Genomic DNA, 25271 nt, shown 5'->3' on the forward strand with positions numbered 1-25271 from the left:
GACTGGCCCTACCTACTCGGACCTCCTGTCAGAGAGAAGAAATCCCTGCGGGGGATGGCTGAGTCATCTAGCCTTGCTGTGCTTGGCAGATAGCGGGGGTTGGAGTCATGCAATCTTCCTGTTTAGGTTGTGGGGGTCACTTTTTTGATGCAGCCTTGGCCTAGGCTTTGTAGGGAAGGGTTATCATTTCAAGTCTAGGGGGTTCTCTCCTGTCCTTTGTCGGCTTCCCCTGTCTTCTTTTTGCCATGGCTCCATCTTTAGTGCTCCCATCTGTCTCTGCTACAAACCTCTGTGCCCCTGTGCTAGAGGTCACCTGACTTCTCTGCCTCCAGACTTTTTCCATGCTGTCTGGCCACCTTCTTACCTTCCTATTCAAATCTACTCTCTTTCTTTAAATGAGCAATCCTTTTGAAATAGGTAACTATCAAACTTCCTCAGTTTTTGTTTTGCCAAAATAATAGTAAGTAATAATAATACTCAGTTTGTTTAATGTAGAGGTACCCTTGTCTCTCAGAAGTCTTTTATAATGTCAGAATTGAAGACTGGATGTCACTGGCTTATAGGTCAACTGGTCTACCAGGCTGTGCTTGTTCATTTGGATTTGGCAGAATCTCTGTAACAAAGAACCATATTATAGCTAGCTTCTATTTCTTACAACTTGTTCCATCAAGCAATTCACTAAAGATTTTGAAAAGAGGAGCCAACATCTTTTAAAAAAGGAGGATGAGGAGAAGGGAGGGATATAAAAAAGTCCTTCAGCCAGTCAGTTACACGAATGGTCCTCATTATTGTGGCACAATTACTTATAAATAAAAGGCAGAGGGAAAAGCAAATGTGTTTGGTAGGTGTACTCTCTGTTCTCTGTCGTGTTTTTCTACTCTGAAGTATGGCACCATCTTGACGTAGGGATGTAACCGCTATGAATATTGATGGCATGGCAGCCAATGCTTTTTTTTTTTTTTTCTGTCTGGCCTACTAAATAAAGCAGAGAAGATGAAAGGGAAGGAATTGTCAAGTCAGTGTGCTGTTTTTAGATTATCTCGTTCTCTTAGAACTAGTAGTCTTGGAAGCATATTGACGATGCACATTTGGTGGTCAGGGCAGCTCTGAGCACAGCAGGTGAGTATTTTCAGAGGCTGGGGCCTCTGGTTAAAGTCACAGATTCTTCTCTGTGAGCTTTCAGAGGTCACGTTCCTCCCTGACTCTCTACACAGTGCCCCGTGCAGAGTCCAGCTCTGCCCCTCACTGTATTCATTGTATTGTATGGGAGGTTGTGGGGCGTGTCTTCTATGAGGACATCCACCTAGGACGTGGCGAGGAAAGAGTAGGGAAACCGGGGTGCCACGGCAGTAGCCTGCAGGTCCACATGTGGCCTGTGGTGGTGCACGTGCCACTCTGTGGTGTCTTCAGGGCTGCCTAGCCCAGAGGAGCTGACTGTAGGAAGGAAGAAAGGGGAGGCGTGGGAAGGATGACCAAAATGTTGAGGGAGGGGTACCCAGGATTGTTGAAATAGGAGCGGCGGCAGGGCTGCGTCCCCGGCAACCGGCCGCCCGCATGGCTAGCTTATGCCCGAAATAATTACACGGAAACTGTATTCTATTAAACACTGCCTGGCCCGTTATCTGTAGTCTCTTATTGGCTAGCTCTTACATATTGTTCTAACCCATTTCTAATATTCTGTGTAGCCCACGAGGTGGCTTACCAGGGAGGATCTTAACCTGCGTCTGTCTGGAGTGGGAGAATCATGGCGACTCCCTGATTCAGCTTCTTTTTCCCAGCATTCTCTTCTGTTTACTCCACCTACCTAATTTTCTGTCCTATGAGGGCCGAGGCAGTTTCTTTATTATTAACCAATGAAAGCAACAGATAAGATACAAGACCCACCTCCATCACAGGATGAGCAGCTGAGAATTTAATCTGTTCAGAGGGCTGGAAGTTATGAATGGGTGTGAGTTAGGGCTTTGACATCATAAACTTACTGATTCTGACCATCTCAAAAGAGAGTTTCTTAGACTGATAACAGTCTAAGATGATGTTCCATGGATCCAAAGAGCACTGGAGGCAGGTTTAGAAGTGACGGGTGCCAGGACTGACTAGGTAGAGCAGAGGGTGGGGAGGCTTGATGCCAAGCCTTATGACCTGAATTCATTCATTCCCCTGAACCCACCTGGTAGGAGGAGAGAATTGATGCCTGCTGACTTTCCATTGGCCTCCACATATATATGAACACACGTGTGTACACACTCACACTCACACGTGGGCAGGGGGAAGTTAAGAGCCAAGAATGGTCTAGGGTTAGAGAAGCCAAAGCTGTTCAGTTGGGGTTCATGTAACCAGTGAGGGGTCAACAGGGTGGGCACTGTCCTGACGCATAGACTGCAGTTGGAGAGTGCCCTGAGGGAAGGTACAGGTGGACAAACCATGAGAGAATTCTGTCCTGGGGCAGCTGTCTGGCAGCAGAGGCCTGCAGCCTAGGGCGAAGCTGAGGCACTGAGGTGCGGAAGAGCACTGCAGCTACTGCAGGCACATGTGTGCAGCAGTGCATAGATATGTAACACTTTCAGGAAGGCAGGCCGGTAGGACTTACCCTGAAATGCATATTTTAAAAGATGATTTCCAAAATAAGAAGTTTCTGTGCAGAAGCATTTCTTTTAAAAGGCATAAATTAGCATTTATAAATACATGTCTGCAATAGTGGTCACGTGTGACAGCGGTGTCTGCCTTCCCCTGTGTGAGCAGCCGGAAGGGCACAGGCAGGTGCTGTGGCTGAGACCTTCGGCTTCCACACAGATGCTGAAGTATTCTCCCGCTAACTCGTGATTTCAGAGGCTCTCTGTGTACATGCCTGAAACTCCGCGTCTTCCACCAGACCAAAGTTTTCAAGAGTACGGCCAGAGTCGGGCTGTTTTTCTAATCCTGGCTCCTTCTGTGGTGGCTGTGATATGAAGGAAGAGCTCCCTGTTTCCAAATTTGTTGGAGCCTCCTGTATACTACTGAGTAAAGTCCATGGTTCTAGGGATTGGTCTTCTAAGGATGATAGCAGCAGAGGGCTATAGAGCCCGCAGAGAAAAGTTCTCCTTGATTTTTTGTTTGTTTGATTGTTTTGTTGAGTAGGTTAAAACTAGAAAATGTTGCTTGGTTACATGTGGCCCTGTCCATCTTGGTTTCTCTCCAAATTGGGGCTGTATAAAGAAAACATTTATAGGCAGAGGGCTGGGCATCATTTAGGCCTGATGATTGAGGTCATGTGGGTTGGAATCACAGAGGTTCTAGCCATCAGGCAATAATGCTACAGAGGTGTGTGGCAGTGGGACGGGAGTGGCCACGGGTACTAAGAAGTGTAATGATCTGTCCTAGCTCTTTAAGAGATAAGCCCCACCCCTTCCTGATGGCTGCCTGAGTTTCTTCCTTTTCCCTCTCCCTCTTGAAGAGGAAGCTTCTAGCTCTCTGCCTCTCTGTCTCTCTGTCTCTCTCTCTCTGTCTCTCTCTATCTCTCTCTCTCTCTCTGTCTCTCTCTCTCTCTGCCTCTCTGCTCATCTCTCCTTCTCCCCACCCCACGGCTTGTCTCTTAAAGAGACAGGACGGATCCTTACAAGAAGGAGGCAAAGCTATATCCCAGAGGCTGCTTGAGGGTCCATCAGTGGTTTCAATCAGGAAGGGGAGGTGTGCCAGTCACTAGGCAGTGTCTTCTGTGTCTGAGCTCACTGCCTTTCACCCTGTGGGTGAGAGCAGTAAAATCTAGACTAGAATAGGTACTTGTCCAAGGTCACCTTGCCACACAGTGACAAAACTGACTTGGATTTGAGGTGTGAGAGGAAAACCCACAAAGAAATAAGGGTTAATTTTACTACATCTTTGTTTTTTCCAGAGGGAATTCTGTTCAAAGTCGTTGTTGAGATGTTTGCTCATCCTTGTGCTTTTCTGGGCCTGATCTGGAAATCTCGGGGGGAGGGGGGGAGTGCTGTGTTGTGCAAATGTGTGCAAATAGAAAACGTGCCCGTTATAGCCTAGGCAGACTCATTGCACATGCATCAGGGCAGGTGGCAAAATGCAATAATGCAGCCTGAATGATAGGGTTTAACACGTAGCTGCTCATGAGAAATTCAGCATTAAAATGAAAATACTTTCCCAGCCCAGGTGCAGGGCAGCGGATTCGGTTCTCATAATAGAATTATCGTCTCTTAGCGGCAGATTTCTATTCACTGCTTCTCTCTTTCATTCCCCCTTTCACCCCTGGTGCATTTGTTTCTCTTTACAGGAAAAAGTAGAATATGCCTTCCTGATTATTTTTACAGTGGAGACATTTCTGAAGATTATAGCGTATGGATTGTTGCTGCACCCTAACGCTTACGTTAGGAATGGATGGAATTTACTGGATTTTGTTATAGTAATAGTAGGGTAAGTCCCTCTTGCTTTGGGGAGATGTTGGTGGGGACTGGGTGGTAAAGGGTACGCAGCCTTCTTGGAGAAGAGGATTGTTCCTAGGCCAAGCGATGGCACCAGTCCTGTCCAGAGTTTTTTGGTTGGCTGGATGTTTTCGTGCTGACAGAGCTGCTGTCAATCCCTGGGCAGAGTCAGGTGTGAAGATCTCTCCTGACTGGTGGCGTGGATGAGGAAGTCTAATGCTAATGAGGGATGATTCACCTCCCTAGGCCTTGAATCTCCACAAATAGGCCCTCCCTGCGGGTGGGTGGAGGCAAGTGAGCACAGCTCTTGAAACTGCACCCTCCTAGTTAAAAAGGCGGGCATCACATGATAAAGCTTCCTGGCGGCGAGGTCCTTGGCTGTCTGATACCCCTTGAACTAAGCTGTTATGCTTTTATGCTGACTTGTGGAAGAAACAACTCTGGCATGCCACTTTCCCATTCTAAATAACAAAACCAGTGTCTGAATACTGTCACCTGGCTGCCATAAAATAGAAAACTAAGCAATGCAGAGAACCAGGTGTTCTTTCAAACCCTGTTAAGAGGAAGACGCCGGTAGGTTTAGTTGAAGGAGAACGTTGGGGAGAAAAATAGAGGTCTGTGTTGTTCTGTTCCTTCCGCACCTGGAAATGTTGCCAGCAGAGGAGACACGAATCAGGTCTCTGCAGCCAGTCCCCACCAAGGAAGACATGACACAGCCCCGCCCTGGGGCTGCGCTCCCTTGCTGTTCTATGAGTTACTCCTAGAATTATGCTGGTGTCCACCAAGAGTGCTTTTAAAGATGTATTTATTTTTACTTTATGTATATGAGTCTCTCACCTGCATGTGTGTCTGTGTACCACATGCTTGTCTAGTGCCCACGAGAGCTAAGAGAGGGCCTCGTGTCCCTCAAAGTGGAGTAACAGATGGTGTTGAGCCACTGTGGGGGCCCTGGGAATCTAACACAGGTCCTCCGCGAGAGCACCCACTATTCTTAACTGCTGAGCCCTCTCGCTATTACAAGAGAGCTTTTAAAATCATCCCTCCGCTTTCCTGTGAGGGACTTTACTCAGCTATCTTTCACAGTTGAACAAGCTGAATTATCTTTTGGATCATCTGTTTGCATCGTGATTCCTCTGGCTTTTCATTGGAGATGACTTTTTCTGCCTCTTTGGAGAGCAGCTTAAGTTTGGAGATGTCCTTTTACGCTAGGAAGTGAAGATGGGACCCAAAGCGGAAGCCCATTGGATGGTTAAACTTATCACCAAGAAAGTTAGCTTTTGCAAAACCTCCCATCGTACATTGGCATCTAAGCTGCATTGCAGAGATAATGCGCCTAAAATGAGCAGGTGGCAGATAGGCATGAAGGCAAATATCTCCTTTTACTTGGTACACCCGTCGGGGAGTCATAAGGGAGCCTGGGAGGTCTCTTGGTTCAATAAGAATCGTGTGCCTTTCCTGCAAGAGAATGGAGATGCTAAGCTTCATATCTTGTGTTCCCATCCTACGATCACCTTGGCTTTTTATTTATTATTTATTTTTCTGATGGAACAATTTCCCACAACAGCACTCCACAGGATCAAGGAACCAAGTTTAGGATATAAAGCTTCAGGAGCCCCGAGAAACACAAAGCGGGGAGGGAGACAGCTAGTCAGAGAGCACCGGAGAGAGCTCTGTGCCTGCGCCTTGGGGTCTTCTGAAGTTTGGGCCGCATTCCACGAAGTCAAGCAAAGAAGGTGGTTAGGGAAAAGAGAAAGACAGGGAGCAGAAACTATAAAATAAGTAATAGCCATAGCTTGCCTAAGAATGAAAGATGCTTGTCATCCAAATACCCAGAATAAATTACTTCATTGGGGGTAGACACCCCAGAAGAACCATTAGTAGTAGAGTTAACCTAGATCTAGGGTCGAGTTTGGGAAACTGTGGCCATGGGATCAAACCCTCGTCCATAAGCCTGCTTTTATAAATAAAGTTTTATTGTAACATAGTCAGCTCATTTGTTGACGTCATTGAGTTGAGGTCTATAAAGCCTTAAAATATTTACTGTCTAGTCCTTTACAGAAAAACTCTGTTACCCCTGCTCTAGAATAAAGACTCCTTGAAGCTTGGGTGGCAGTGTTTGAAAAGGAGCCTGAAGGGGAGAGAACTGATAAGCATGTAACTTAATTACCTGAAAAGCAAAACCAGACTTTTCAAAGGACAGATAAAATCTAAATACTTAGATGCTCATTCTAAGTGTCTCACCTGCAGTCAGGTAATACTAGATATATCTTCATATAGTGTGACCGCTAACAAGAGGAGAGTCTGTGACCAAAACCAGACCCAGAAACTACAGACATGACAGCAGGGGACTTTATAAGGGTGTAAAACAACAATTATGATTGTGTTTATGGACTTACGGTTATACAGGACTACAGTGGAGAAAGATGAACAATAAAAGAAAGAAAACATGGAACTTCAAGTTGTGAAAAGTACGTTTGAAATGAAAAGTTCCCAAGATTGGCTCACAAGTGTATTAGGCAATAGCAGAAATAAATAAATAAATAAATCAGGAAACTTAAAGATATATCACTAACAATAATAATTAAGGAAAAATGAACACTACCTTACTAACTTGTGAATGATCACATATTCTAACATGTTGTATTTGGAGTCTCAGAAGAAGAGAAATACTGGAGACATGTCTCAACAGTTAAGAGCCTTTGCTGCTCTTGCAGAGGACCTGGGTTTGGTTCCCAGAGCCCACGTGCCAGTTCTGTAATCCCAGATCTAGGGGATCCAATGCCCTCTCCTGGTGTCTCTGGAAACCTACATGCATATAGTGCACATAAAATTCATACAGGTACATAACATAATAAATACATCAGTAAATCATTTTTAAAAGGGAGAGAGAGGAAAAAGAAAATCCTTGAGGTCATAATTCTAAATGTTCCAAATATCAGATGAACTCAGATGTTGAAGATGCTCGGCAAAACTTGATTAGAGACCCACAGAGGAAAGCACATTGTCATAACAGTCAAAATGCTAAGAAATAAAAGGCAAAGAGAATCTGGAAACAGAAGAAAAGACATCTCAAGTCCAAGCCAGAAGCAGTAGATGCATCCTCAGAGTTCTGGGGGAAATGTCAACTTAGGGTTCTTATCCAGTAAAGTTCCATCAGAACCCAAGTCAAAATAGAAACCTTTCAAGACAAACCGAAGCTGAGGCTTCATGACTGACAGACTCACACCTCCAGAAATGCCGAAAGACGGCTTTTCAGGCTGGAAAAAATGACTTCAGGTAGAAATGAAGATCCACACGAAAAAATGAGGAGTTTCAGATAGCGCGAATGTAAAGACACTCGTTCTCATTCTAAAACCTCTGTGAAGGTGGCTGTCTGAACAAATCCAGTAACAGCATACTGTGCCGCTTTTACCTGTGGTAGCTCTGAAATCTGACAGTAGCACCGGGGGCAGAAAGACCATTGTGGGCTGTTGTCAAGTGTGTAGACAGTACCCAGAATGAGAAGATGCTATTTTTGTTGTTGTTGTTGTCGTCTGTGTTTTGTTTTTGTTTTTGTTTTTGTTTTTTGTTTTTTTTGGAACTCTAGGTTTTTTTTATTTAACAACAACAACACAATGACAACAAAAAGTTCAAACAAAATATATTATTAACCTGGCACAAATTCATAACATTGTATTTCCTGATGTGAACTGTCAAAGAAATGGCTACCACTGGTTATTATTCACGCACAATAAAACTCCAAGAAAGCACAACAAAAACTCCGTGAAATGTATGGTTTATTGGCATCTCTTCTGTTATGTTAGTTAAAAAGGCACTTAAGTATTTGCTGAGTGGCAGACATGATGTCATGTACCTGAAGCCCCAGCTACTACTTAGGAGGCTGAGGCAAGAGAATCACCTGAGCCCAGAAGTTCCAGTCCAATCTGGGCAATATAACAAGATTTCCTCTCAAAAAGAGTAAAACAGGGGCTGCAGAGATGGTACAAGAGCTCATTGCACTGTCTGCTCTTCCAGAGAACTTAGGCTCAATTCCCAGAACCTACATGGCTGTCCCAACCATGTATATTGTGTGTATTTATATACAGACACACATACATATTGTGTACATACACACAAAATATATCTATATTTATATTCTATATCTATAGAGATAGATATAATTTAAAAAGTAAAACAGGAGGCAGGAGAGATGACTCAGCATTCAGGAATATTTGATGCTGAGAAGATACTGTTTAAAGACAGATCATGAGCAATTCAAGTGTAGATAGTAAACCTTGGAGCCTAGATTGGCAAACTACCAACCCTCTATCCCAGGATGTAGAGTCAGACATCTCTACTTTAAGTCTGCTTCTCCACATGAGTTAGGCATCTTGCTACCTACTTTTGGCAAATAAGGTTTTATTGTAACCCAACTATGCTGTATGTGTGGCTGTTTGGTCTCCTTGATTCATTACATCAGAGATGCTGCAACCTGCAGATCTTCTGTTTCCGTAGATGAGCCACGAGAAACACAGAGCTTGAATTATTAATAGTAAGGTAACAGGGAAGACTAAGTGCAGTAGAAGGAAACACAACAGCAAAAATTTCAATTCAGAAAAAAAGTAGAGGATAAAGAAAAAACAGAAAGCAAATATGGAAGGTTTAACACAGCAGTGACCCAGTTAACACCATGTGTTTACCAGATTGCCATATGTAAAAACAAGACAACTGTCTAATGTATATCTTTGACCTTCTTCAATGCAAAGACAAATAATTTGTGAACAAAAGGACAGAAAAGGCATCAAGAGGGTCTCTAATCAATATCTAACAAAGTAGACTTTAGAAAAGGGTTATTGGGCACACAAAGAGAGAGAGATTTCATAATAATGAAAGGTATTTATCAAGATGATATAAGAATCCTCATTGCTCAAATGTCTGGTAACAGAGCTTTAACATGCCGAAACAGAACAGTAGCTGTTAGAGCTGAAGAAGGAGTGGAAAGGGGTGGGTCCCATTGTGTACCCCAGTTCTCTGTACTGGAGTGTGGCGAGGACCTGTAGACAGGGACACATGAACATTACCACTAACCACCTTGACCCTTTCAAAGAACTCTCCATCTTTTCACAAGCATATGCCATCTTCCCCAAGAGAAGGAACACAGAATAAATCTCAGCAAATTTAAGACTTAAAAAAAATTGTAGAGAATCTGAGTTCTCTGAATGAATATAGCCATGTTTCTGGATTAAAAAGTCACTATAAAAAGCAGAGGAACTTCTGAATAGTAGCCATGGGCAATTAGAAAACAAAAGTATTAAATGTTCCTATTTACAGTGGCACTAAAATGGAACATTTAGGTATGAATAGCTCACTAAAATGGCAGTCTTTGAGGGAGGAGCCAAAGATGAGCTGAAGAAGTTGAGTGTGGTGCCACACTCACGTGTTAGAGGAGCTGGCGATCTTAGGGCTTCCGTCGCTTTCCGAATCAAGGTATGGAATGAATACTAACCTAAGTACTAGCAGGCTTTGGGGAAATTGGCAAGATTTTTGTAGCATCTGTGTGGAAATTAGACAGACTCTAAACTGGCCAAAGAAATCTTTAAAGGAAAAGATGAAAGCTGATCTTACAGTGTGCTCTAATGTTATTGGTGTCAAGATAGTGCAATATTGATGTTAGGAGTTGACACGAAGATCAATGGAATCAAAGGGGGGCATCCAGAAATAGCCATGTGTGTAAGCCATCAATTGATTTTAGAAAAAAATGCCTTAATAAAGCAATGACATGACAAGTTTGTTTCCAGTAAATAGTGCTGGGACAACTCGTTGTCAATGTGAAAGACCAGTCTTGCCTCCAACCATGTGGAATGCTGCTTCACGTGGACCAGAGACAGACATATTTAAAGCTATAAAATTCCAAGGAGAAAATACTGCAGAAAACTTCTGTGACTCCCAGGCAGGCAAAGATTTCTAAGGCAAAAATAAAATAAAATGAAATAAAAAAATTCTAAGGCATAGGTGCTGATAGTGAACTCCTTAAATCTCTGCACAAGTGGAGAAGGCTGAGGAACTCAATCAAGGTCTTCCTCAGCTATGTAATGAGTCTGAGGCCAGCCTGGGACATATGAGATCCTGTCTCAAAAGACAAACAGGCCAAAAGCAGCACCCATTGAAGAGACAATGAAAAGATTCAACTTTACCAAAGTTTAAAACTTTTCTTCAAAAGCCAGTGTGAAGAAAATAAATTTTAAAAAAAGCAGTTCATGGAGGGCAAAAAATTTATATAATGTATACTCACAGAGGGTTAAAAATGTATATAATGTATATTCACAGAGGGCAAAATGTATGTAATGTATACACACAGAGTGAAAATGTATATAATGTATACTCATACAGGGTAAAAATGTATCTAATGTATACTCGCAGAGGGTAAAATGTATATAATGTATACTCACACAGGGTAAAAATGTATATGATGTCTATTCACAGAGAATGAAAATGTATATAATGTATATTCACAGAGGATAAAATGTATATAATGTATATTCACAGAGGGTAAAAAAGTGTATACCCAGGACTTGATCAGATGTATACATTTAGCATGTATAAAGGCCTATTCAAGAAGATAGCACACTACATAATAGACAAAATATCTGAATGGATCTTCATTAAAAAAATATGTGATTGGCCAAGTAGCTCTTGAATATTGTTATCATGCCGCCCAAGGATGACAAGAAGAAGAAAGATGCCGGAAAGTCGGCCAAAAAAGACAAAGACCCAGTAAATAAGTCCGGTGGCAAGGCCAAAAAGAAGAAGTGGTCCAAAGGCAAAGTTCGGGACAAGCTCAACAATCTAGTCCTGTTTGACAAGGCTACATACAACAAACTCTGTAAGGAAGTGCCCAACTATAAACTTATTACTCCAGCCGTGGTCTCTGAGAGACTGAAGATTCGTGGTTCCTTGGCCAGGGCAGCTCTTCAGGAGCTTCTTAGTAAAGGGCTTATCAAGCTGGTTTCAAAGCACAGAGCCCAAGTAATTTACACCAGAAACACAAAGGGTGGAGATGCCCCAGCTGCTGGTGAAGATGCTTGAACAGGTTCAATCAGCTGTACATTTGGAAAAATAAAACTTTATTAAATCAAAAAAAAAGAAATGCTAATTAAAACCATAGTAACAGCATTGTGTTTCTACTGGGACAACTGGGTGTAAAGAGATCAAATGGTAGCCAACACATGGAAACAGTGAAACCACTTAGAAAGATCCCCCCCTTCCTTCCAGCATTATAAACATTTACCACGTGACTTTATTACTAGCTTTCTGGTATTTATCCAAGGAAATAAAGAAATGTGGCCACAGGAAGACTTTATTCAAAATAGAGGAAAACTGAAAATAGCTTAATACCACAGAACAGGTAAATTGATAAAAATCATCATGGTGTGTTTACTTAATTGAATATTTTATTTAACAGTAAAAGAAACTTATAAATGTAATAGCTTGGGTGAATCTTTAAAAATATGATAAGCAAAAAAGTGTGCCATGTGGTTCCTTCATATTTTCCTAAAAAGGGTACCACCTCTGTAGGGGACTGGCCCTTCAGTGGGAGCCATGCTCAGGGAGGGGGAAGACTTGAGAGGCGGGAGTCCTCTGTCTTGTCTCCTTACATCTTACACGGTTGTCATAACTCAGCTAATTTAGTCCTGAAGCAGGTGCGTTTCTCATGTAAACTAAGTTGTGGTAAAGTTGATTGTAACAATAAAGTAACTTAAGGCACAGCTAGACTCAATGGTATTTCATTAGTATAAAAAAAATTCACGGATTGTTTTTCTATAAAATAGTAATCCAGTTCCTACCACAATAAAAAAAAAACACAAAGTAGAATTCTTGATAAATTGTGACAAAAGCAGAAGAAAAATTATAGAAAAGGAGCCATGATGATGTCTTTGAATCAAATTTCCCACATTGCTGCTTCCTCCTCCTTCTGTTCAGGTGCTGACATGCATGGTGCTTTGTTGTTGTTACTGATAGGAGTGGGAGAGAAACAGACGGTAGAATCTGAGATCAGGGAGGGCAGAGCTCTGAGATTCTGAAGTTTTCTCATTTTACTGAGAGGGAAACTGAGCCCTGGAGAAGAGAGCTTCATAGCTCATGCCAGCTACAAGTGGCAGCGGGCTTCCCTCTGCCTCGGCCTCTTTTGTAGTAGCAGAGACCCTAGTCACCTGTTTTCATGAACGCTGTTGAAGAACGGAGTGTAATGACTCTAAGGTTCATATTGCAAAACTCCAGTGCATGGGATCATTCCTCAGTCACACCGTACGGGGAGCACTCCTCAGCCACCATGTGGGGAGCATTCCTCAGCCACCTGTGCAGGGAACACTCCTCTGTCACCCTGTGCTGGGGAGCAGGCCTCAGGCACCACCTGCAGAAGTTGTTTTTCTAACCATTTGGGTCCAACATTCCTGCTGTCCACATTTGCAGGGTTTGAAGTTTGCCCTTCTTCCTGTTACTTGTTTTCTCTGAAGCTATGAACTTGGTTTTTGGAAGAGAGATTCTTTTTAGCATTAGCCTTGCTGCAGGAGTTTACAGTCATTTTTAAAAGCAAACATACTAAGAATCCTGTCCTACCTTGATCAGTTTCCCTAGCTGCAACTCAAGCTAGCGCCCCATCAGCTTGACTTGTTTCCTCTCCTGGGCCCTTGCTAATGCTGTTTTGTTATTAAAACGGTTGTCCTGGAGTGACAGAGCTGTGCCCAATCAGACCAGCGATCAGACCACCCTGTGTTTTATGGCCCTAGTGTCTTGGTGACCCAGAGGCCTGTCAAGGAGGGGGCAGGATTTCTGTTTTGGCTGCTAATTAAACTTTAAAAACCTTTTCTTTGTTGCTGGGCCAGTCATTCCCACAATCTGATGGGCAAGAGGTAATGCTGTTTGCAATGAGCAAATTTATATTTACTCTGAAAAAAAAAAATGAGCAGCCATTCCAAAGAAAAAATATTTATTTTAAAAAAGCAAAAGTAACTGTCAAACGAGATTGTCCAAAAATAGTGATATCCAGAAAACCTTCTGAGAGTCGGGAAAAAACTCATCATTGCTGCCAGATGTAACATTACTCACGTTCCAGAAGAGAAAATGGTGTTGATGCCTTCCCTTAGACACCTCTTTTAGCCTTTGCACACCGCAGCTCCTTGGCATCTATCTGTGGTCCATATTGTTTTGACAAACACCCCAGGGAGGCTGCAGATGGCGTGTGTCAGTGTCTGCGCAGGGAGCGGTGTAACACGTTAAGATGCGGGACTTTGAAGTTACCCATCTATTTCCTCCTCTGGACATTTCTTGGGTGCTTTGTATGTGTCAGGAACTGTTTTAGGAACCAAGCCTGAAACAGACAAAATGAAGAGATGAAAACACACTGCCCTCATGGAACCTACATCTTATCCTCATCGGCCACAGTCTCTGGATTCAAATGTTAGCCTGCCACTGGTGGCCCGACCATAGGCAGATGAGCCTTTCCTGTCAACACGTATGTAAAGGGGTCTTGACAATGCTACAGGAGAAGGCTTTTGTGAGGGCAAGCATGGTGGCAGATGTGAAGTGCCTAGCATACAATTCAGGTTCGCAAGCCCTGACTACCAAGACCTTTACCATTGTTGCAATGCCCTTTGTTCTCAATGAGCCCCTGCTTCTGGTTGCTTTGGTGGCATCCATCAGAGGTCCTTCAGGTAAGCAGAGCAGGCTAGGGTCCCATGGCCAGGTTCTCGCCTTTGTTTAGCTGCCTTTTATTTAGTTAGCCTTTGCCCAGAAATAGCCCTTGTTAAAATAACCACTAATAACATGCTGTTTTACCTACCTGGATGACAGGCTAACGCGTGTTTCTCTATTCCTCTTCCAGATTGTTTAGTGTCATTTTGGAACAATTAACCAAAGAAACAGAAGGCGGGAACCACTCTAGTGGCAAATCAGGAGGCTTTGATGTCAAAGCCCTCCGTGCCTTCCGAGTGTTAAGACCACTTCGACTTGTATCAGGAGTACCCAGTAAGCACATTTTGCTTCCTACCCCTCCGAAGTACGACTTCTTCCCTGTTGGGTGGGTCTGAGGATCAGGAGAGTGTGCTCTGAGGTGGGGGCTCAGCAGCAGTGGCCCTTCCTTGATGCTGGAGGACTTGTACACCATCACGGTGGCTCTCTGGGACATTCCTGAAAGAGGGACAGGTGGTGTTTACTGCCATCTGCTTTTCAGAGTCTTTTCACAAAGAGAGGCTGGGTGGCAGTGGGCTTCTGACCTCTGGTGTCCTGTCTAGTTCTGCACTCCAATAGAATCCTGGGGTTTTCTTCCTTACTCCCAAGTCTGTTCACCTAGAAGTATCAGTGTTGAAGTTGGGGGGCTCTGAGTGGAAGAAACAGGCGGGGCTGGACTCCTGGAACTCCAGTTGGCCCCACTAGCAATGACACCTGTCCCTCTCTGAGAAGAGGGATGAGCGTGGCAGTCTCCATTCCTGGGTGGAAAGCACCGCACTACCCTGCGTGATGGTGGCATAAGAACCCCACCAGACCCTGAAGGAAGACCCTAGCAGGAGTGTGAGGCGGACTGGTGCCTTCTAGTAGACCCTACCACGTCAGTCAGGGCCTGGCCCCGCTTGCCTTCTGACTCTGTCCTCTGGGCTGCAGAGGGAAGCTCCCTCCTTAAGAAGCCTGCCTAGCCTTCGCGTCATCAGCTTTCCGCTTGGTAAGAGTGCATTTTCTGGGGCCTCGAGAGTGTCGACGCCCTCATACCTGTCCTGGCATCGGTGCTTCTGGGAGGTGGACCACTCAGCGGGAACCAAGGATATAGGGCTGCTGAATACAGCCGCTTTCCACAGCTCACACCACCATTGGAACACTGGCTCTTCTCCTCCCAGCCTGTCTTCAGGAAGTTTTATTAAACCTTAGGCACTCAGAACGCACCAAACACCTCTGGAAAAAAAATGCTACATTTCCAAATTTAACATTTAAAATGTAGGAAGTGGTGTTTTAAGTGTACTTATTTTTCCAGATGGTTCATTTATTTTCATTGAAAAAGATCAGTGCAAGTCAAAAACCACAGAACTGCCTGGAAGCAATTGAGAGAAACAGAAATACCTTGGCAGTGGCTGGCACTGTTAAGTGTAACGTGATGAAGTGAAGGGCTCAGCGAGCAAATATGCTCTTTCTGATTTAGTTGTCACAGCTTAATCTAATTTCAAAGTAACCATGACAGCCCTTTTCCCCTAAAGAGCAAATGACAGGCCAGCCTGGCTGTGGCGTGTGCTGCGTGCAGACACGGAACTGTGGCTCGTGTGTATATGAGCGGCCCCTGCCAGGGAAAACTCTCGGAACTGGCCTGGCTTGGCCTTGGCTTCTTGGCTAAGGAGGTTTGTACAGAAGGGTTAGTGTTCCACAAGCACTACAAAACAGTTTCTGCTCTTACTTCCTGCAAAGACACAAGACTATGTGAGGTTTGTGGTGGTCTGTGTCTTGTTCTTCCACGGATCACTAGAGAGAATCGAGGCCCAAACCTTCAGCCCATATTTTAGCTGACTGTGTTAGGAACATTTTCCTCAGATCCAAATGGGTTTGGGGAGAGGAACTGGGACTCACAGGCCGTGTTATTTTCAGCTCTGGACTTGGTGATTTCTTCTCAAGCTCCTGAAATCATTGAAGATGCTCAGGAATGTTTAGCTGTCCTTTCAAAGCAAGCATTGCCTTTGCCCTCCTGAAGACTGAGGCTGTTGCACAGAATTTAATTTTTGTTCCAGGACAGCCAATGCATTATATTGAGACCCTATCTTAAACAAAAGAAAGAACAAAACTAGAATCCAAGACCATAAAGATGGAAAAGCACACTGGAGACCCTCCGGCCAGTTTCCACCATCCTTCGGAGAAACTCTGTGAAACTAATTAGGAAGCAGTGACTTTTGAACTCTCACGGCTTATGAGAAGCCACGAGGGGACAGTCCTGGGTTCCCTGCCCTGGCATGGCAGCCTTCCCAAGCCTTCACACTGCGCATGTGATTATGTCTCAGGGAGCTGGATGTAATGAAAGCATGTGTGCTCAGTTTGTGATACAACTTGATATGAGCTCCTAAGTTTGGCCAATCTGAAATGCAGTAGTTATACTAAACATAACTACATTCCTGAGACAAATGGCTCACTGCAGTAGGGTTTAAGAGATAACTTTTAGGTGCTTTAGAATGGCCTTATCCATGTCTAAAAACAGAAAAGTAGAAAAGAAAATATCAGAATAGCAGCCAAGAAATTCTGTCCATGTATATGGGAGCCAATGCTCCCCCCACTCCATTTATTGCCTGCAATAGACAAAAAACCTAAGAATCATCTTGTTAGTCTTATTTTCAAAAGAACCCATTTGAACATTTAAGGATGGGCCTAGAATTTTAGCAGCAAAGAAAGTTTTGGGGAGACATGGTCTTGCTGGTCTTGAAGACCCCTTGTGAGCCTCCTGTCCTGCCCCCCACTTTTTTTCATGTGCACTTACCAGGGGAGACAGGTGGCTGTAACGGCTAGGGTTGCTTCTCTCTTTCTTGGCTTATTGCGGCTGCTGCTTTGTTTTAACTCTAAGGAGCTCAGCTTCTTCTGTTCTTTTTTCTGTATTTGAATAAACGTTGGAAGAATAAGAAGGGGAAGAAAGGAAAAGGAATGAGTCACCCATATAGAAGCTGATGCTTGGGCAGTGGGAAGAATGCAAGATGCTGAGCACTGAGCCAGGAAGCCCAGTTCTAGTGTGGGCTCTGGGTCCTCCTTCCCTTCCCTCTATCTGTTCCCTGTCATGTCTTCTCTGGCATCTGTCCCTGCACCGCAGCTCTATTGAGGCTCTCATCTCTCAAGCCCACCTACCTTGTAGATGTACCTACACCTGCACCCTGATGTTATGCCGAATATTGAACCCCGACCTTCCCAAACCCACTCTCGGCCTCCTACTGCCCCTGCTTACACCCTCCATCCTAGAGGGACTGCCTTGAAAACACTTAAAGGGATTTCTTCTCTTTGGGGTGCTGGAGGACAACTGTAATTTGCCCCCAAGCCTGCACGAGATCACGGGAGCGCCCCCGAGGCTCCCTTTCTTCATTCTAGCCTGTAGTTGGAGTCAGGCCCCCTCCTGCTCTGTGTTCCCACCTCTCTCGAGCCGTTTCCCTGCCTTCTGAGCTTATTGCTGTCCATTTGCTCTCTCCGAGACAACTTCTGCCAGTGAACTCAGGTCTGAGTCCAAACCCAAATCCCAAACGCAGAACCGCATGCTGTGACCACGTTGCTGATGGCCTTTATGACTAGCTGTGATGACAAACCCACCCCAGCTCACACTGTACACTGCTTACTTCTGTGTTGGGTTTTCTGCCAAGGCCTGCCTGTGACGTTCTGTCTTCAGGCCCAGACCAGTGGGAACCTTCATCAGATCTTCTGCCCTCATCCTGCTCAGAGGCAGTACCTTTATTCCTCTTTGATTTTCCGTTTGCTGTTGGTCGTACACTGTTTGCATACCACCTGAGAGTAGTTTGTGTTAAATCCTTTTACTTCCTTCTAGACTATAACCTCTTTGAGGGAGGTTTGTGTAATTCATCTTTACATTATCCAAAGCACTATCCTCTGTATTTTGCATATTTGGGTGGTCTGTTAAATGGAATAAAAAAAAAGTATGTGAGTGAATAAATGATTTTATTACTGGCTACTCCTCTCTGGGCATTCATTCTTCACATCTGTCTAGTGAAGGAGTTGGATTAAATGATCTTTAAGAGTCCCTTTTTATCTCATCTCATATCCAGGCTTAGTATTATTAATCAACAGCTTTGAAATAGCTCTACATTTTATTACTCTATGCCATAAATAGAGCAAGCACCACTGGGGATTATATTTGCAATACATTTAAAGTGGCTCCCTAAACTCACAAATGGATTTTTCTCTCTCCTAGGTTTACAAGTTGTTCTGAACTCCATTATAAAAGCCATGGTCCCCCTCCTTCACATAGCCCTTTTGGTATTATTTGTAATTATCATCTATGCTATTATAGGATTGGAACTTTTTATTGGAAAAATGCACAAAACATGTTTTTTTGCTGACTCAGGTGAGTAGCGACAGTAATTATTACCCAAACATGAAAGCATTTTTGGTTTGGGGGGAGATGGGGGTCTCCCGAGACTTTTATTCCCATCTGTTCTCTCCGCGTGTGTGTGTTGAGGGAATCTGTTCTCCTTTTCCATCCCGATAGCAGATAAAGATGGGGACTTGCTCAGAGTAAAGCAGGTAACTCCATCCAGTAAGCCCAGGAAAGGCCCGCGAATGTGTGGGCAGGGCAGGGCAGTGGTAGGTGTCTAGAAGAGGCTGAGTTCCACCGTCAGGGGAATGTTCCGGGTGAGGCGGCAAAGGTGCCCGTGTCTGGTGTTCTGGCTTGAGCGGAGGCCTGGTGCCCGTCTTCTGAACTGTCCTCTGCTTCCTTCCTTCCTTCCCTGTAGATATCGTAGCTGAAGAGGACCCAGCTCCATGTGCGTTCTCAGGGAATGGACGCCAGTGTACCGCCAATGGCACGGAATGTAGGAGTGGCTGGGTTGGCCCCAATGGAGGCATCACTAACTTTGATAACTTTGCCTTTGCCATGCTCACTGTGTTCCAGTGTATCACCATGGAGGGCTGGACAGATGTGCTCTACTGGGTAAGCAGCTCAGGGGCGTTCAGGGCATGCTGTTCCCTTGTGAGAGCAGCTGAGCACGGAGTCCTGGGGGTCAGTTCTTTGGGAAGGGAAGCAGACCTAGGCCGCTCTTCACTTGGTGAGCCCCCTCCTCCTGCTCCGGGGAATTCCCCAGCACTAGAAGGCTACTGCATAGCGTTAGCTCCTGGCCTCTAGTCCTCCACCTCCCCAGCACCGCTTGGGGTCTTGTTATTAACTGTAGTTGCTCCTGCCCGCTAAGCTCTCTGGGAACTCTGGAGGCCAGGGCTGTCCTGACACAACTCAGAGGGCTAGAGCAACATTTCCCGAGGAAGCAGTGCCTGGATTCCCAGTCCACACATAAAGGCAGTTATTGAGCCAGATCCTAAAGGGAAGGCGGGGGACACAGCCAGGCCCCTTTCCTGCATCCATAGCTTTATGTGACCACAGCGCACCATCAATTGTTCTCCTTTCCACTTGCTTCTCGCATCCCCGGCATCAATGTCAGCCGGGCCAGCACAAGTCCTGCCTCTACCGCACTCTTTCTGAGCCAAAGACGCCTAGCAGAGATGGTAGGGCAAGACAGAGGGCTGGTTGACCCTCCCACAGGTGACTAACCTCTTGGTGACTAGGGTCTGATTTCTCTCATTCCTGCCAGGGCCAGGAGGGCTGGCTATAAATAAAGTACAGCAGCCATTTCCCCCAGTGACTGTGTATAGGCAGAGCTTTTACAGCTCACAGAAGTTTAGAAATGTTTTTTTTACTGCATAGTAGATGCGTTTCTGGAAAATATAAAAGTATATAGATTTTTAAGCCCAAATCTAAATTTGTCAAACTAATACTCCAATAGTTAACTGGAGAAGTGGTTCTCAACCTGTGGATCACAACCCCTTGGGAGAGGTTGAATATCAGACATATAAATTACAATTCATAACTAGCAAAATTACAGTTATGAAATAGCAAGGAAATGATTTTGTGGTGGGGGGCACAACATGAGGAACTGCATTAAAGGGTTGCAGAATTAGGAAGGCTGGGAACCATTGTATTAAAGGGTCACAGCGTTAGGAAGTCTGGGAACCACTGTATTAAAGGGTCACAGTGTTAGGAAGGCTGGGAACCACTGTATTAAAGGGTCGCGGCATCAGGAAGGTTGAGAACCACTGTATTAAAGGGTCACAGTGTTAGGAAGGCTGGGAACCACTGTATTAAAGGGTCGCAGCATCAGGAAGGCTGGGAACCACTGTATTAAAGGGTCTCAGCGTCAGGAAGGTTGAGAACCACTGGTTTAGAGGAAATTAATAGTATTTCTTGAATAGGCAGCTTCTTGGTTAAAAGGTTTAGAAAAGGAGAAGCAAGCAGCTTCTGTTAGCTCCTAAATCCTGAACTTGGTACATTTCTTATCACTCTCTCCCATCAGAGGTCGCACCATCTGATGCGTAGCCGTGGGTTTGCTTCTCTTCATCGGTGACCACTATGCTTGTGGGATTATAGGCAGTCCTGTACAGCTGGCCCTCCGTATCTGCAGATCCTCCATCCGTAGGTTCAATCCACATCTGATTGAAGATTGAACCAAATGCCGATTGAAAATAATTCAGAGGGAAAAAAATCCTAATTGAATGTGTCCAGACTTGTTTTGTATTTATTCCCTAAACAATATGTATATGGGGGTATATGGATATAGGCCATATGCAAATACTGTGCTGTTTTATCTAAAGGGCTTGAGGCGCTTTGGCTGTGGCTGCTCCCTGCAGATACTCCGGGTCGACTGTATATCCTGCTAAGTGGAGAATGAGAGTCATTAACTTGTTATATCTTGTTTGTCCTTCATCCATTTTCCTGATTGTTGTAGGTGTGTGTGTGTGTGTGTGTGTGTGTGTGTGTGTATGTGTGTGCGCACATGTGTACGTGTATCTATAGACACAAATGTTAGTTATATCCACACGCAGTACCTTCTCATGGAGAGGAAGGCCGGGCTTTGCCAGCCACTGAGCTCTAGGGTTGGGTGAAGTGCTGACTTTCACTCCTGTCTCCTAAACTGTAGCTCCCAAGCAGAGCAAAACCTCAGTCCCAAGGTCCCCTGCAATGGCGGATAAGTAGAACCCATCATCCGCAAAAGCCCCAAGCTCTGCCTTTCCCTCCCCCAAACAGGAGAGAATTTTTTTCTTTTTCTTTTTCTTTTTTTTTTAAGTTAAAAGTCTGTGACTGCCTCGGTCATGTCTTCTGTTTTCACGGTGAATTGCTAGCTGCCGATCCGACACGCCTTGACTGATGGACAGTTCTTCAGTTTATTTACATGTTTGCACGTCAGTTCTCTCCCAGCGATGTGCTGCTGTCAGAGACACTTTCAGGAGCACGTGGCAGAGGAGGAGAAAACACCCTGCACCCAGAAATACCCGTTTCCTCTTGCTTTTTTAAGACTGAGTTTCATCTATGATGATGAAATGATCTTTATTGTTGCTATGACAACACATAGTTAATAACTTGACTATTCAGTTATATACTCTGTAAATTACCCAGCACCTTTATTATGATGGAGGAGCACACGGAACCCCCAACATCTCTCTGCCTCTAGCATGTCCTAGCAGATCTGAGGTCTTGAAGATGGAGACCGTGCTGTAGAAAGAGACCCCTGAGCATCCTCAGGGTCCTCCAGCAAGTGTTTGGAGTCCTTGATTAGTGGCAGGAGTCTGGGAACATTTTAATAAGGAGCTTAAGAGTAAATATGTTTGGCCTTGCAGGCACGTGATCCCCATCCCAGCCATCAACGTTGCCATTGAGCTTGGAGCCAACCATGGGATAAGCATAATTGAATGGATATGGCTCTATCTTGGCTGGACTTCACTTATGGGCCCTGAAACCTGAATTCCCTGTGCCTTTCATACATCATATTCTCTTTCTCACTTTCCCCCATGGACACAACCATGTAAAAACATGAAGCCAAGTTTTAGCTTTGAGAATCATATAAAAAGAAAGGTGGATTCAGCCTTCAGATCACAGTTGAGGGTCAGCTGGCCTTGACTGGAACCCAGTAGGCTTTCCTGTTGAAATAAGGAGCGGCGGGGCTGTGTCCCCAACACCCCGGCCGCTTGGCTAGCTCATGCCCGAAATAACAATACGCAAACTGTATTCATTTAACTGCTTGACCCATTTCTATCTAGCCTCTTCTAGGCTAATTCTCACATATTAATTTAGCCCATTTCTAATCATCTGTGTAAGCACCCCAAGGTGCGCTTACCGGGAAGATTCTAGCCTCCGTCCATCATGGTGTCTCTGCTCCAGAGAGCAGAGCTGTCTGGTCTGTCCGGGAGCAGAGCAGAGTCTGACCTCACTTCCTCTTCTGCCCAGCATCCTATTCTGTTTATTCCTCCCACCAATGCTTTAACTTATCAGGGCCAAGCAGTTTCTTTATTGCTCAGCCAATGAAATCAACAGATTGATATATGACACTCCCACATCACTTTCCTTATTATTCTTCCACTTACCAGTGGTTTATGGACCCTTCTATAACACTAGGGGGCAGCTGAGTAATGTCTTCCAGAGTGTTCTTTAAGACCTTACTGTCTGAAACACGTCAGGATTATTTTTAATCACTTGTTGATGGCATTTATTAGCTCATCATAAAGATAGGCAGGAGCCAAGGAACTAAACTTTCCCAGTATTTTATGGGCCACAGTCAGCTGGAAGCCACACAGCTGTGTCCTAGAATAGAACATCTCTGTTCAGCACAAAGCCTGGCCGAAAGTGAGTGCTCAAAAAATACACATGACTGTTGCCACCCTGAGCCCACCGGACCGAGCCCACTGCTTCACTGGTGTAGATGGGCTGGGAAGAGAAAGGAGATTCAGTTTTAAATATCAATTGCAAACAAACCTCTCAAAGTTTAGGATTTTGTGTATGGTGGACCAAGTATTCGTATCTAGACAAGTTTCTATTTAGTCTGTGTTCTCCGGTGCACTAAGGTCCTAATTCTCACGAGTTTCTGGCAAATGTCTGGCAGGGATGGAAAGGGACGTGCTCAAAGGCACACCTGGAGCAGAGCTGTTTGGAGATGTGCGCAGTTGGGATCATGAGCTGCTGCCGGGGAAATGTATTGTAGACTCTCCACAAACTGAACCCCACAAACATATTTAAAGTGCTGTTCAGCTCACGCAGATGTCCATAGAGATGGTGGTGCAGCACAGAGAAAGTGCTGGACAGGCAGGTTCTGGATCCCTCGGGGCTTTGGTGCCCTTGTTTACAGCTGCACAATTAGCATCTTGTAGACGTGATCTTTTTCCTTCAACTTTGATTTTGTTTGTTTACTCCAGACGAGATGCTTGAAATGTAGGAAATTAATAGCAAAGCGTTGGTTTTAGGAGAGCGCTGTATGAGTCCCCATGGCCTCTTAGCACCAAGCTTTTTCCTCAGGGGTGTACACGGATGTGGACTGTGGACGTGCTGGCTGACAGACCTTAGTTAGCAGTACTTGACCTGACAGCACCTGTCCGTCAAAGCACCTGGGAAATTCTTCTATGCCCAAGCAGCCAAGACTTGCCTTTCCCACAGTCTATGCTCTAAGGCTCTCCAGCTGTTTCTGAGAGTTGGAAAAACCAAAAAGCCTTCTTGCTTTCCTTTAACTCAAGGCATCCATGGGCACTTGAGCCTTTAAAATAAGAGAAAATTGAAGTGAAATGGAAAATTGGCTTGGGCGGCCGGTGGCCCTCTATGATGAGACTGACATAAATACTTGAAAAATTAATATAAATCGAAGTTCTTTCCCTCATGGCGGTGTCCCCATTGTTGATGAAGAGGATGCAGACAAAGCCTGGGGCAGGTAGTGTGTCTGTGATGCGGGGACCAGCCCAGAAATTGTGAATTTTCCCCCACTTCGGTGTATGATGAGCTTTAGGGACTCAGTTCTGCAGCAGGTGTTGTGGGGAGAAAAGCCTGGCCTGGGAGCTTCAGTTTCATCTCTTCTGGCAGAGAGAGGAGATGCTCCAGTTGGCTGTGTTTGGCTCCTGCCTCCCTCCGTCCTCCTCAGCTGTCCTGGGTGACACTGATTTGAGAAGACGCAAGTCTGCAAAGTCCCTACTCCCAAGACATTCAAAGGCATCTTAATTTCTTTAAGTGAGATGTTCCCTTTGCAGCTGTCACCAAAGCTTTACTCGGATGCCACCAAGGCCTGAGGAGGGCCGGTGAGGAGATGGCCTGCTCAGCAGACTTTGCCAGTCTCAAGAGTAAGGTGTCTCATGAGAGCCGTGCACTGGCTCGCTCTCCTCTGCCTCGTACACACCCTGCTCCGGCAGAGGCTAGAAGATTCAAGGCTGAAACTCTGCTACTCCAGACAGCCTTACCACCACCACCCCCACCCCGCATGTGGGTTTTTAAATAAGTTTGGTGGTGTAGTTGCTTTGGAAGAATTACCCTCTGCCTTCCTGCTGAAATTAGTTTATCCAACTTAATTAGATCAACAATTGGAGCCATAGCCCTGGCTCATTCATTCCTCTAATTGCCGATGTGCAGATGGATAGGGGTTCTATTAAACGCATCGGTTTTCATGCGGCCAAACAGGTGTTTCAGAAGGGAGTTAATGCCCTCTCCCTAGATTTCAACAACAGATGTTAGGTTTTCCTGTTTTTTCTGTTCCCTTTTCCTGTTTGGCTTCTGCATGAGGCAAACACTCTGAGATGCATGAACCGCTTTCTGTTAAGCTGAAATCTGGAAACAGATCATGGGCAAAAGGGCACAGAGCTTAAAAACCCTAAGGTTTGCCCCTGACAGGAAGAGCACTCGGCCTGTCTGGATTATCGACTGGCTGAAGATTCAGGGTGCTTCTGCAGAGCAGGGCCTGTTACCTGATCGGTAACATCGGAGCGTCTCCTTTCTCAGTGAGGCGTCTGTCCCGTGGAACACTGACCTGCACTGCTGGAAAGTTCCATCCAGCTGTGACCCCTCACACAGCTCTGTGCAGGCTGCTCAGTTCCAAACCATTTCTGACAAGGAGGCCATGCCTGAGTGGGCAGTTGAATTCTTCCAAGTAGTCAGCCGCTTCTCTGGCCGGGTCCTGCCTTTAGAATACCTATTAGGTCACAGAGTCAGGGTGAGGCAGATCGCAATTAAAGCCAGGTTCTTTTACTGGGTGCAGCTGAGAAAGAAGCCCAGTCCCAGAGCATCCCAAACACTGACAACTATTGACTCTGGAAATGCTTTCTTGGTTCCATGTTTATTTAGTGGTCCTGTGTTCACAG

General features: G+C 45.0%; 2 protein-coding genes across 16 annotated transcripts in view; both read left to right on the forward strand.

The window, feature by feature from the left end:
- Positions 1 to 25271, forward strand: part of Cacna1d (calcium voltage-gated channel subunit alpha1 D) — a 424715-nt gene that overhangs the window by 275051 nt on the left and 124393 nt on the right. For all 15 annotated transcript variants that reach the window (XM_050158046.1, XM_050158045.1, XM_050158057.1 and 12 more), the window contains exons 4-7: positions 4259 to 4398; positions 14266 to 14408; positions 18313 to 18465; positions 18854 to 19050. In XM_050158046.1, coding sequence (XP_050014003.1) covers positions 4259 to 4398; positions 14266 to 14408; positions 18313 to 18465; positions 18854 to 19050 — 633 coding nt within the window. The remainder of the gene's footprint in view (positions 1 to 4258; positions 4399 to 14265; positions 14409 to 18312; positions 18466 to 18853; positions 19051 to 25271) is intronic.
- LOC126511133 (40S ribosomal protein S25-like) lies at positions 11074 to 11543 on the forward strand. Its single transcript, XM_050158063.1, has one exon. The coding sequence runs from the start codon at positions 11094 to 11096 to the stop codon at positions 11469 to 11471; it is 378 nt and encodes a 125-aa protein (XP_050014020.1). The 5' UTR covers positions 11074 to 11093; the 3' UTR covers positions 11472 to 11543.

Source organism: Alexandromys fortis, unplaced genomic scaffold (assembly GCF_014885135.2).
Source record: "Alexandromys fortis isolate MF-2015 unplaced genomic scaffold, M_Fortis_MF-2015_v1.1 scaffold_106, whole genome shotgun sequence".
Lineage (NCBI taxonomy): Eukaryota > Metazoa > Chordata > Mammalia > Rodentia > Cricetidae > Alexandromys > Alexandromys fortis.

What these genes read in the sequence shown, in the direction of transcription:
- LOC126511133 (XM_050158063.1), top strand. Translation starts at nt 11,094, where the DNA reads ATGCCGCCCAAGGATGACAAGAAGAAGAAAGATGCCGGAAAGTCGGCC.